Source organism: Canis aureus, chromosome 18 (assembly GCF_053574225.1).
Source record: "Canis aureus isolate CA01 chromosome 18, VMU_Caureus_v.1.0, whole genome shotgun sequence".
NCBI classification, from domain to species: Eukaryota; Metazoa; Chordata; class Mammalia; order Carnivora; family Canidae; genus Canis; species Canis aureus.
Window position 1 is genome coordinate 1046555 of NC_135628.1, and position 12606 is coordinate 1059160.

The following is a 12606-nucleotide window of genomic DNA, read 5'->3' on the forward strand; positions in this document are numbered from 1 at the left end:
ATAACATGATTTACAGTGAAACTGTGTGACCTGTGACCTACAGCATCAGGCTTCCCATAGCCGTCCTCCACAGAGGAGGGATCCCGATTAGGCTTCAGGACTGCTGCTCCTTCCTGATGTTGAGATGTTGAGCCTATTAAACGCACCTCACAACACTTCCGATGACTACCTGGGGGATGAGAACGCAGATCACGACCTACGTACCCTTCCTTTCTCCACGAGGTTTGTTATCATGACGATCACCTCCACGTTATGCTCCCATATCATTCTCCAGAAGTCTTCGGCAGTGGACTTCAGCGGGCCTTGGGCAGCAATGTAAGCTTTTGGTCGGTTGTAGCCCTGAAGAAACAAGTGACACACATTTCTTTTTTTTTTTTTTTTTGCTAAGTTGCTGATTTTATGCCATTTTTATTGTACAATAGTGAGTTTTTAAGGTCAGTGCATTTTTTTCCATAAAAGAAAAACAATAAAAAATAATCCTGCGATGGTGGAGAAACTTGGCAGTATCAGCAACAACAATTCTCTAACTATAATCTTTGGGGGGAAAAAGTTCTCTCTGCTTCAATCCAGATGCTATTCTCTGCATCTTCAGTCCAAGTACACTTGATCTATTTACTATGGGCTTTCACTGCGCTGCTTTGAAATGTTTTTGAGGCACTGGGGCTCAGCTGTGTCTGACAGTGGGGAAGCCTCTGGTGTTGTCTCCCTCCCCAGCCCCGGGGGTACCAGCAGTGCTAATCACGAACAGCTATCCTGCCCTGGGCACCTGCTGATACCCAAGATGCTCTATGAACATTTACCCAAATCCTTGCAAAATGGAAGCCTTATCCTTGGTCTAGAGATGGGGAGAAGCTCAGGGGAGTTAAGTGGCTCTCCAACCTTTCGTGGCCACCCAGTGACAGGGCTGGGATTCAAAATCAGTTCTAACTCCAAAGCCCATGTTGGATCCGACATACAGGCTGCCTCCTCTGGAGCACGAAGTGGCTGCCTGTGACAACCCCCTGGATACGTATACTCGGTGCTCACTTCTGCGAACTAACTGTTCCACACAGCATAACCTGCAGGCAGCCACACGGGAGGTGTAACTGAACTCCCCGACACCAGCTGACCACAGTGAAAACCCAGTCAATTAGTCCGTGGCCTGTGGGGAGCTCTAATGAGTCCCACACGGCTGGGGACCCTGAGGTGTGTGCCAGAGATGACGAGGTCGATAGCTGGGCTAGGAATCACGTGTTTGTCTTTTAGCCAGGACGGCCTTGGGAATCCTTCAGTCAGGATTTATGGATCAACTGCTACCCATACAATATTGGGCGAGGAACTGTAGAGCATTCAAAATAAGCAGGAGTCCAGTCCCTCACATTTCAGGAGCTCCAAACCTGTCCAAGTGAGTATACACCATCCCCCTTGAACGTGCATTTCCAACCTGAAATACCTTTCTCACCCACGAGAGAAACCAAGTTCAAGCACTTGCATGTTACTCAATCTGAAATCCTTTAGCCATGGGATGTCCGACTGCTGATTCATATTATCTACCGTATAACATGTATTAAGCACTATATAAGTACAGTACAGCGGCCTAATAAATTCCTAGTCTAATCTCCATGAACGTTTCAATTGGAGCATGCTTACATCGACATAATTGGCATTGATGTAATCAGTCAGCTTGCCATCTTTCTCAGCAAGTTGTGCAAGTTTAACCCTACTATGATCATCTGTAATAAAGAAAAGAAAAGATGTCACTATGGCATATGGCATGGACTAATTTTCAGCATAAAGGTCATTTATATTTACATAATGATACATCAAATACAATCCAAATAAGTGCAAAAATAATTTAATTTTAGGAGTCTTTATGGGGATACAGAGATGACAAAGGTAAATACAACAAGGGCCCCGGCCTTCAACAAGTTGTCTAATGCACATCATGAACGTGGACACATACACAGAAAGGAATGTTCAGGTGTCAAGGGAGGCGCAAAGTATGAGGGGGGACTGGAAGGCAGAGATTGTGTTGGTTTGGGATGTAATAAACATCTTCACTAAGGTTGGAAGGGGACACTGGCATCTCAGATGGGTTTCTAGAGATGGATCTTAGGGCTGTGAACAGTGGAGAGCCACTGAAAGGGAGAGAAGAGTGTCGGGGGCGTCTTAGAAAGCTAAGGAAGGATGGTAGTATATGTCCTCTGAACAGGAGGCTGTGGGGGAAGAGAAAGCAGAGAGGGGAGGAGAAGGGACCTAGGACATCTCCGTGTAGGGTTACGGCAAGTAGCTCTCTCAGGAACAAGCTCGAAGTGCTGCCACCGCATAGCGAGGCCAGAGAAGGGCTCCCCAAGAACAGGGGGTGTGAGTCCCGCACTGTCTATTTAAAGGGGTGAAAACCATGGTAACTTAGACATGGTCTCCTGTGGCAATTAAAATACGCAGAAATGAGGACTCTTAGATGAACTTCAGTTGTACAGAGAAATTATATGTATTTGGAGGAATGACATAATAAGAAAGGGAAGTCTTACTAGAAGGAAAACCGAGAATTTCAAGGGGCAGAATGTATTTATTGTTTTCAAGGATGAAGAAGTGAATACAAAAAAAAAAAAAAAAAGCGGATACAGTCCAAACCATGACAGTGGAGAGATATCCTGGGATATTACTGCTTCTGGGACAACAGGAGCTCACAAAGTGCAGGGAATGTACCCAGAAATAGATGCATGGCAATGGAAGGATAGGTTTGATGCCAGGCTGACATTTTTGTTTTTTTTTGTGTATTTTGGTTCTAATATTTTTAGAAGGATGTTACTGGGTAAATTTTCTGGATTGTTTTACTTCATTTCTACAGTAGGATTGTTATTATTGATATGCCAGGTTATTTCAGGGATTAAATGGAATCATGTGTTTATGGGGCCAGGCACATAGAAGGTGCACAACAAATATTAATCTCCATCCCTTCTTAATTACTGGGTAGGTGTTTTCTATTTGGCTTGTAGTGCGAATAGTTTAACAGCTTCACCCTGCCCAAGAAGCAGCTGAATTTTTATGTGCAGCCAGGATAGTTACTTCAGTTGAGGAAGACAAAGATGAAGCAGAATGTCCTCCTTAAACCTTCTAATAGAAATTTGTGTCAGCCCTGTGCAAAGGAAGTAGCATTTATCCAAACTATTTAAGGAAATGTGACCATAAAAGGATTAGTATTCAAAATACATAAAGAACCACAACTCAACACTGAAAAAAAATCCAATTAAAAAATGGGCTGACGGCATGAACAGACATTTTTTTCCAAAGAAGACATCCAGATGGCCAACAGTCACATGGAAAGGTGCTCGACATCCCTCATCATCATGGAAATGCCAACCAAAACCACAATGAGACACCACCTGACACCTGTCAGAATGGTTAAAATCAATAACACAAGAAACAACAGGTGTTGGCGAGGATGTGGAGGGAGGGGAGCCCTCTTACACTGTAGGTGGGGATGCAAACTGGTCCAGCTAAGCTGGAAAACAGTGTGGAGGGTCCTCAAGTAGAACTACCCTGTGACTCAGCAATTGTACTACTGGGTATTTACCCAAAGATACAAAAATACGAATTCAAAGGAGTACATGCACCCTGATGTTTACAGCAGCATTATTTACAGTAGCCAAACTATGGACACAGCGCAAGTGGCCATCAACCGATGAAAAGATAAACAAAAAATGGGGTATAGATATAGATACATTACTCAGCCATGAAAGAGAATGAAATCTCGCCATTTGTAAAGACATAGACGGAGCTAAAGTATTATGCAAAGTGAAATAAGTCAGTCAGAGAAAGACACATACGATTTCACTCGTATGTGGAATATAAGAAAGAAAACAATGAGCAAAGGAAAAAAAGAGAGAGAGAAGCGCAAACCCAGAAACAGAATCTTAACTACAGGAACACACTGATGACTAAGGGGGTGAGGGTTGGGGGGAGGGAGGGGCGAAACATTGGGTGGGGATTAAGGAGCGCCCTTGTGAGGAGCACTGTGGTGTATGGAGGTGTCGACTTACTATACTATACGCCTGAAACTAACATTACACCATGTGTTAACTCACTGGAACGTAACCCAAAAAGTCTGAGGGAAAAAAAAAGGAGTGCAGTTTCATTGGCTTCCAGAAACTAGAATGGTGCCCGAACTTAAATAACCAAGCTGGTAATAGCATGCTCATAGGATCCAGGGAGGCCCACTGAATACTTAAGGAAGGAGAGGAGAATAAGTTTTGGGGGAGGGGATGTAGATGGATTTCAAGAGATGGAGGAGAATATAAAGGAAAACCCGCGGGAACATATGTAAACAGGAGATGCAGTATGAAGATGTAAGAAAGATGATAATTTCATAGGAAAAAATTAGGTAAATGTGCACTAAACAAGAGATAGGTAGCTGCTCATTGAGGAAAAAAAAAAAGACAACAGCTAAGAAAATAAAGGGAAAGAGGAATAAAAAACAATCCAACTAGCCATAAGACCCCAGGAAGAATGGCAAGAAAGACACGAAAGGCTAGAAGGAAAAATAAAGTCTAAAGGAAATCTCATTTGGTCAGTAAATTCACCCAGAAGTAAACAGATCTCAAGTGAAAATAGGACCAGGGGATGTAAATAATGACAGATTTACAGCCCATGGGGCTTGAAGGAAGGCCAGGATTGAATTTGAGCTTCTTTTGTTTAAAGGGCACCTATGGTTAATTGTAGGATGTGTAAGTTAGAGGAATATATGCTCTGGGCCACCTAACAGCAGCCCCACTCTCCGGTACCCAGGGCCTGAGCCAGCCACACCGAGGTCAGCAAGGCCAGTGACAGCAAGGTCAGGGCCGAGGAAGGACATACTCACAGGCAACGATATTTATGTACCGGTTCTTGTGCTTATTGTCGGGGTGATTGGAGCTGTCTGCTGTAATGCCTAAATCAACAGTACAGCTCTGCACCTCCTGTAAAGAAATTTACGTACGACATTTTAACACATATCCTTTCAAACCAAGTGCCTTAAAAATATAACATAAAAGACAAAACAAATTAGTCTATCCAAAAAAAAAATTTTTTTTTTTTACATGTTACAACTATTTCTTGGCTAAAAGAAAATGCAGTGAAATAATGCCTTACCTGGTAAAACTCTTTCAGTGTCTAATGAGGGAATGAATGCCAAAAAAGTAAAGAAATCAAATTCCACAGCACACGACAAATGAGAAAAAAAAGCGTTCATATTAGGTTTACAATGGAAAACTATGATCATGCAATAAATACATTTGTCAAATAGTAACAAAACAGAATGTTTCAAACAGTTGCATGCACATCAAAACTTCCAACAATTTGGAATCTTAAAATTATGTACAAGGAAAAAAATAACTTTTAAAAGGGGACAGTGGTATAATAATACGAATATAAAATGCAGATGAGAAAAACCATCTATTTGATGACACGTTTTCTTGTATTAGATTTGCTAATATCCAAATATAATTTTATTTGACCACTATAGCACTATTTGAAACTCTAAATTAGTGACACATTCTTTTTTATTTGTTTAGAGTAATTTTAAAGAGTAAACAGCTTCCTATTAGGTGGTTTGTAACAGATTTAGGGCTATCAGAACATTAACAATTCTAAGATTTTTTTTATCACATATACTATATCATTTTGAAACAAAATTTAGACAGCATTACTTTCAACATATTTAACTAGCAGATTTCTTTTTAATTTAAACTTTGATGGGTACAAAAAATTATTCTGCCAATTATCTTTAAAATGAATTAAAATCCTTTTCAGAGATGTTTTCTAAGTACATTAGGTAGGAACTTACAATTATTTAATATAAGATAATAACATGAAAGCTTTATACTTTTTGAGAAAGTGTATAACCCAAATACGAATCTGACTCATCAGCAAATGGCCCAGCCTCCCGCAGTAAGTTTTTAAGGCCTCTTTTGCAGTAAGCCATTCTGACTCTAGATCTATACACAATTTAATATCTGAACCACTTAAAAGGCATAGCATTATTAGTTATTAAGCTAATTACTAAGTTAATGAAACATTTTCTTGAATCAGACTGTGAGTTAAAAGCAATGGAATTAAGAATACACATTTTTACATGAGGTTATTTTATTAATTTAATTATCATGAGCTGGCTTAACATTCTTGAAAATGATTTTATAATCATAAAAACTACAAATCTGCCTTTGTGCATATGCTATAGGCAACTTTTATTATAAATTGTCTATTTTTCCTTGTGGTTTTTAACATTTGGGAAACGAGGCCCATCCTCGTCATATTCTCCCTCTTTCAATAACAATTTTGTTTGATGGGAGTCTGATAGTTTCTGTGAGCTAACATAGTACCGCCTCCCCTCTAACCTCTATTCTGGTAAGAAACAAATAATTTGGTGTTTTAAATATATAATTCTTTATATTATTCCACTTAGTATTACCTTGTACTGCTTTCTATTTCAATGACTTAGAATTCTTTTAAGATTAAATGAACTGGCTTCTATTATTTTTCATTTAGCAAAAACACATCACATTTCACTTCTATTTCTTTTGATTTCTTAAAGCTTTCTAATTTATGGCATTTTCCTTCCCTAAATACATCTTAGCTGATGTGACTCCTGGGGAGCAGGAGTCACAAAGTGCAATGGGGAAAGTGGGCCACCCTCTACTCAGGATCAGAGCTCAAGGTGCTTCCAACAAGGAGGTCCATAGAGCACTTCCGGAGAGTAGGGATTATTCTAAGAGGGGAGACAGAAAAGTAATGTGATGTTCCCTAGAGCAGAGGGATTAGAGGGGAGGCTAAAGATCCCTTGCTTGCTGGAACGAAAAGTATGTTTTAATTTTTATTATTTCTATTTTTTAATTCTTTTTTTAAAATTTAAATTCAATTTACCAGCATAGAAAATAGAATTTAAATTAAAAAAAAATTACAGACCTAGGTTTGAATCCCAGTCCTGCCATTTTTAAAAATTAATTATTTAAATAGAATTATAATTAACATGCAGTGTTATATTAGTTTTGGATGTGCAGTATAATGATTCAATAATTCTACACATTACTTGATGCTCATGGTAAGTGTCTCAGCTCTGCTATTTAGGGGTTGTTAACTGACTTCTGTGGAAGTTGATTTTGTCAGTAATATGAACAGAAATAAAAACAAATAACTTCCAGAGTTGGGTAAAGATTGAATGTAGAAGCATTTAGTCCAACGACCGGCATGTTAGGGAGTGCTCAATACTGGTCAACTTTATTTTTTTGCAGTTGTCATTGTTAACTCCAACTTATTTTGAAAACTCTGTTTAACTGATAGTTTGGGGGCCATGGTAAATTTGCAGCAAATTTCTCTGCCTCTTCTAAGAGTATTTTATGGATATTACTAGAAACATTTTTACTGATTGTGCAGTTCAAATGTTTTTTAGAATTGCATATTTTCTTGAGGAGAAGATAGGACTTTACCTTGTTTAGTATTTATTAGAACTTGTATAATAAATGCTTCTGCATTTACACTGGTGTAATACTTACAACTGAGAGTTTATATGTACTTTGGTTGAAAATCATGAAATTTAGTAGTTTAGTATAATTTATATAATTTAGAAAATTAAAAGGAATCGGTGTTACTAATTCAGATTAAAATAATAATACTGGAATTCTGTACTTCATGGGAGAAAATTAACAATGTTTTTTTCTACAAGTACCACTTGGTTTTTAAAATGGGAAACCAATTTTCTAAATTATATGATAACCATAACACATCTCCTAACACATAAATGATTACAGAACTAATAACATTCTTCCTAGAAGTGAAAATGGTTTTAATGTCTTTAGGTCAAGAAATAGCCTACCGCTGAATCTTTTAAATTTACTATTTTCCATATAATTTAAAATAGGCATATTAAAATCATACCTCAAATTCTTCAGTAAACCCACTACTTGCATGTAAGTCTGCAACATGCTTTGGAAAGTGCTTTATTGGAATTGCCCCAACATCATCTAAGTAAAAAAAAAAAAAAAAAAAATTAGTTCGCAAAGGATAATTCATCAGAAAGGAATACGCCTGTCATTTATAAAGATTTATAAAGTGCCTTCTTCTAAAACAACTTCAAAGTTTAATTATTTCTACATTCCTGAGGGAACCGCAGCTTCCAATGAAACATCAAGCAACGATCAATTTTCTCCAAATTTACTATCAATCATAATTTGCATTTTACATGCTTTGATCATGAATCGCTTTTCCTTTCATACTTTAAGAAATAAGAATTAATTTTTTATGTTAAATAATGAATGCCACCAAAGCCTCATGTCTTATCAATGGACTCCATCTTTTTATGGGTGATTTTCTTTAACATGAATAGGAGTTGTATTTACATTAACACATTTAACACGAATGTGATTTCTGGGTAAAAAAATATGCATAAATAATATATTTTCAATTCTACCCTGAACTAAACATAATATAAAGCGTAATTTTAGTTTCATAAAATTACATAGTTTAATGTTTTACAGTTAGTCAGATGTTTACATTTGAAAACATTTTTCCTTCTCTATAAATAATAGAAAACATTGATATGCAGACTATTCATTAAGGATAATGTCAAAAACCTTTGGGACTTTTAATATGTAAAATTTCAAGAACTCTAACTTGAAAATATGCTATGTAAACAAAGTCATTGGATCTGTTAATTAATTGTGAAGGGGCCAAATTATTTTAACTGGCTCTGTTTTTTTCCCCCCTCTAGAAAGACTTTCTTAGATTAAACATATCACTAGTTCACAGTATGCAATTTCACAAGTGAGTTCTTTGACAAGGAAACATCAAACACATTTCACGAGAAACACTTATTTACATCAACAGATGTTCAGCATCTAGGCCATTTAATATTTTTAAGCTTCAGTTACCAAGAATTTGTCGATTTTTTTGAAAAGTAGAATCCATCTGTTCTCTCTTTTAGATGAGTGTACCTGAATACTAAAATTGAATTAGCCAGTTAAGCTTGAGAAACACTAAACAAAGGTGTAATCCTGCCTTCACATCTACAGAAGGATCTTGCCTGGAAGGAGCGTTTATAATTAGACAAGAAAACAGAAATAACTTGTCACGTCTAAGTCATTAGCTCTTCCCGTAACGGTCCCTCAAGCCCGTAGATGCCGCCTGCACGGCTAACCTCTTTTCACAACCAAACTGACTACTATCTATTTCCAGTCATGTGTTTTGATCATTTCTTTCAAAAACTGGTCTGCAAGTAAGTGAGACCAACATATCCTTTTAATTCCCTATGTTCTGTGGAAAGGCAGGTATCTGGGTGATCTGGAGCGCGGGTGACGTGAGGAAATGCCCTCGGTCACACGTGTTCTGAGAAGTACAGCAGGGGATGCTGGAGTTCCTGGACTGCGTCCTGACTTGGGATTATTTACTGTTAATAATAAGTGATATGGGACTTGGGAAGACCATGCATGTCAGCTTGCTTACCCATGCTGAGAGCATCTGTAGGAGAGCCATGAAAGGGAAAAGAGTCAAAACGCAATAGGTACCCGAGAGCTGTCAATCTCAAAACCCTTAATATGTTAATGAGAAAGGGTGCTGTACTAAAAGAAAGGTACAGAATTTTAATATAAACTAGAAAAACAGAAATAAGTGGTATCTAAAGGCTCAGAGTGGATAAAAGAGGAAAAAGAGCCAAACACTTCTAATTCCTATGCCCACTGAAAATCACACAGAAAATGCTTCTCTTTGTTTGTTGGTTGTTGGTTTTTTTGAAAATATTTTTTAGATCATGAGATTTCAGAAGATAACATCTTGTGGAACTTGGGCCTCTAACAATAACATATAGAGTATCATCAGACAAAAAGAGGCCTCTGTAACATAACCACATTGATGAATTTCTCCTTTTGTTTTCCCTGGTTTGGTGGTTCTCTGTGTCCCTGTGTTATCCTCTATCCTCCAGGACTTCTTCCACGGTTCACATATTTCTAGGCAATTCCTTTTTTGTTATCACTTTTCATTCTGAAATGTTATGCAATGTTAATCAAATAAGTGTCTGTGAACTCCAGGGTCAGCGGATGTCTGGTTAATTCCTGAATATTGTTAACCAGGTGAGTTCTGATAAAAATAGCCGGTATTCAAGCTGTTTGACATTGTGACTTTAAGTATTTCAGGCAATTACACATTCTTCGTGCACTCATGTTTTTCTTCTACTCCCACCACTTTCTAGTTTTTAGTTTTAGAGTTGGTTTTCTTTTTTTCCTACTGTAGTGAAGGAAGTTCTTTTCACATAAATTCAGAGGATCAGAAAGAAACTAAGCTTTATCCTTATTTTTGTTATTTTGTCCTAGCCACCCTTACTGCATCGGTTTGGTCTGACTTTTGTTGCTCAGGTTTCCATTAAGGTACTGGAAATGACTGAAGGTCAGCCTCCAATTATATTTTATCGCTATGCCTGTGTTAACAGACTACAGCTGACTATCATGAGTTACTTAGCCATATCGCCTGTATGGCCAAGAATGTTCAAAACTATTAAGAACAAGATAGAAACCTTGGCGCCTGATACACGGCTGTAATAAACATTTTGGGCAGCTCAAGTATTTACTCATCCACATCAGAGCCATTTGCAAAGTACTCCAATAAGGACAACCATTCCCACATTATGCTTTTCATTCAACAACTACCAGTTACTCGTGGTCACACCTTACGCTATTACCTGAAATTGGAAAGATAGGTGTTGGAGGTGTGGATATTACTCGAGGGGATGTGCTGTCCTCTAAATAAAAGTGTGCAGTCTGGAAGCATTTCCTGGAAAGAAAAGAAAGCAATTTAGGTACCAGTTGCCATAAGGCCACTTCGGAGCTGCTTGAAAACTATGACAGAAACTTCCAGAATTAAAGCATGAATGGAAAGCTACATCTATTTTACAAAACACAAAGTATTAAAGAATTTCACGGCCTCCAAATTCATCTCAATTGTACGTGTGCCAGACGCACACGGGTGAGTAGATATCAGACGCCCTGAAAGCAGAGATGGCATTTGAAGTCGTGGTTGGTGCCAAACAGGATTTTGCCAGGATCAGGACATCTCAGGGCCCGAGTCACTCTCCCTCTGCTGCTATGTACCAGGGGGTCCTGCCACCTTGGACTGGACCGGAGGGGAAAAGAAACCACGTCCGAAGCTCTTTTCACTCAGTATTCCAGTGAGCATACCTTTCTGAGCACATTCAGCTGCTAGCAAAAGGTAGCTCTGACTTGTACAAATGAAATTCTACAGTGCCGTGATATTCTGATGAAAAAGGAAGACCGCCTTATACTGTGAGTATGATAATGCAGTAAGGACAGAACGAAGTGAGGAAATAATGAGCATATAACCAAAAACAGGCGTGATTTTCTTTCCAACAGATGCTAGCCTTGTTGATGAGGGTTTTGAGAATGAATATATTTGGAATCAACGACAACTATGACCTACAATGTCACCTGAATCTATTTTCATTCAGATAATAAGAGTAACATCTGGTAAGAGCACACCACAAACTATTGAGAAGAGCAAAGAACCAACTGCTGCTTTAAACTAATGCAAACCGTACTTAATTAAAAAAATTTAGATAATTAAAACTGCTAATGACACTCTTTGATGTGGGTCATTTAATTTATCTGAAATATTATTCATGAGTGGTTAGGCTTAAATAGAAATATCTGTTTGAGTAAAAATGCCAATCTCACTTTCCATTTAAGAGTCGAGCTACAAGATATTTATTCTAATGAGCTTTAACATAACATTTGTTCTTATAGGACACACCTCAATTGTAATATTCCTTCAGTAATCAGCTCCCTGCATAAAATTCATCAGTGGCTTCCCAGTGGAATTCGAATGAGAGTCAATTATTTCAAGAAGGGCTGTAAGACCCTCCATGACCTGGTCCCCCACCTACATCAGGGGTGTCCTCTCCTGGCCTCCTTACTACTGGCCTCAGGTCCACACTGGTCCTCTGTGTCTTCTTCCAAGAGGCACCATCAGCTCACCTTGGGGCCTTGGCTCTTGACCTTCCTTTTGGTTGCCTGCCTCCTTCCGAGCATATTTGCACTGGCTAATATGCCACCTCCTGTGACAGTCCTTCCCTGACCACGTCAGCTAAAAGGATCAGCTCATCCCACCAAGTCACTATTCCTCTCCCTAATGTCAGCTTCGCGTCACTTGTCGCTTTCTGAAATTCCTTACTTATGTATTTGTCTCGTGTGGTTTTAGCCGGTCCTTCCTCATCAGAATGGAAGCCTCACGAGGGCAAGGTGCTTGGTCTCAATGCAGTGTTGGTCCTCAGCGCGAAGAACAGTGGCAGGTGCCCCACATCTTCAAGTTGTAGGTGCCCCAAATATTTGCCCAATGAATTGACTGCTATGAGTAGTATACAATTATATAGTTTATTTATAACCTTAATGTCACAGGCAAAAAAAAAAAAATCCAAAACTAAGGATGTGCATAGTAAAGACTAGCCCTCTGCTGTGATCGTGTAAGCCTTTGATAAGAGGACACGTATCACCAAGAGAACACGAGAATGTCTTTAAGGGAGAACAGGCAGTGTAGGAGGAAGAGGAGTGCACGTGGAATCAAGTGTTGAAGGGATGTGAGCTAGGTTCACAG

The 12606-nt window shown here is 38.6% G+C and overlaps 1 protein-coding gene across 1 annotated transcript in view; it reads right to left on the minus strand.

The window, feature by feature from the left end:
- Positions 1 to 12606, minus strand: part of PTPRZ1 (protein tyrosine phosphatase receptor type Z1) — a 156241-nt gene that overhangs the window by 18784 nt on the left and 124851 nt on the right. Inside the window, exons 15-20 of the mRNA XM_077855943.1 lie at positions 10682 to 10773; positions 7891 to 7976; positions 5110 to 5130; positions 4841 to 4937; positions 1630 to 1712; positions 205 to 339 (exon numbers count right to left, since the gene is read on the minus strand). Coding sequence (XP_077712069.1) covers positions 205 to 339; positions 1630 to 1712; positions 4841 to 4937; positions 5110 to 5130; positions 7891 to 7976; positions 10682 to 10773 — 514 coding nt within the window. The remainder of the gene's footprint in view (positions 1 to 204; positions 340 to 1629; positions 1713 to 4840; positions 4938 to 5109; positions 5131 to 7890; positions 7977 to 10681; positions 10774 to 12606) is intronic.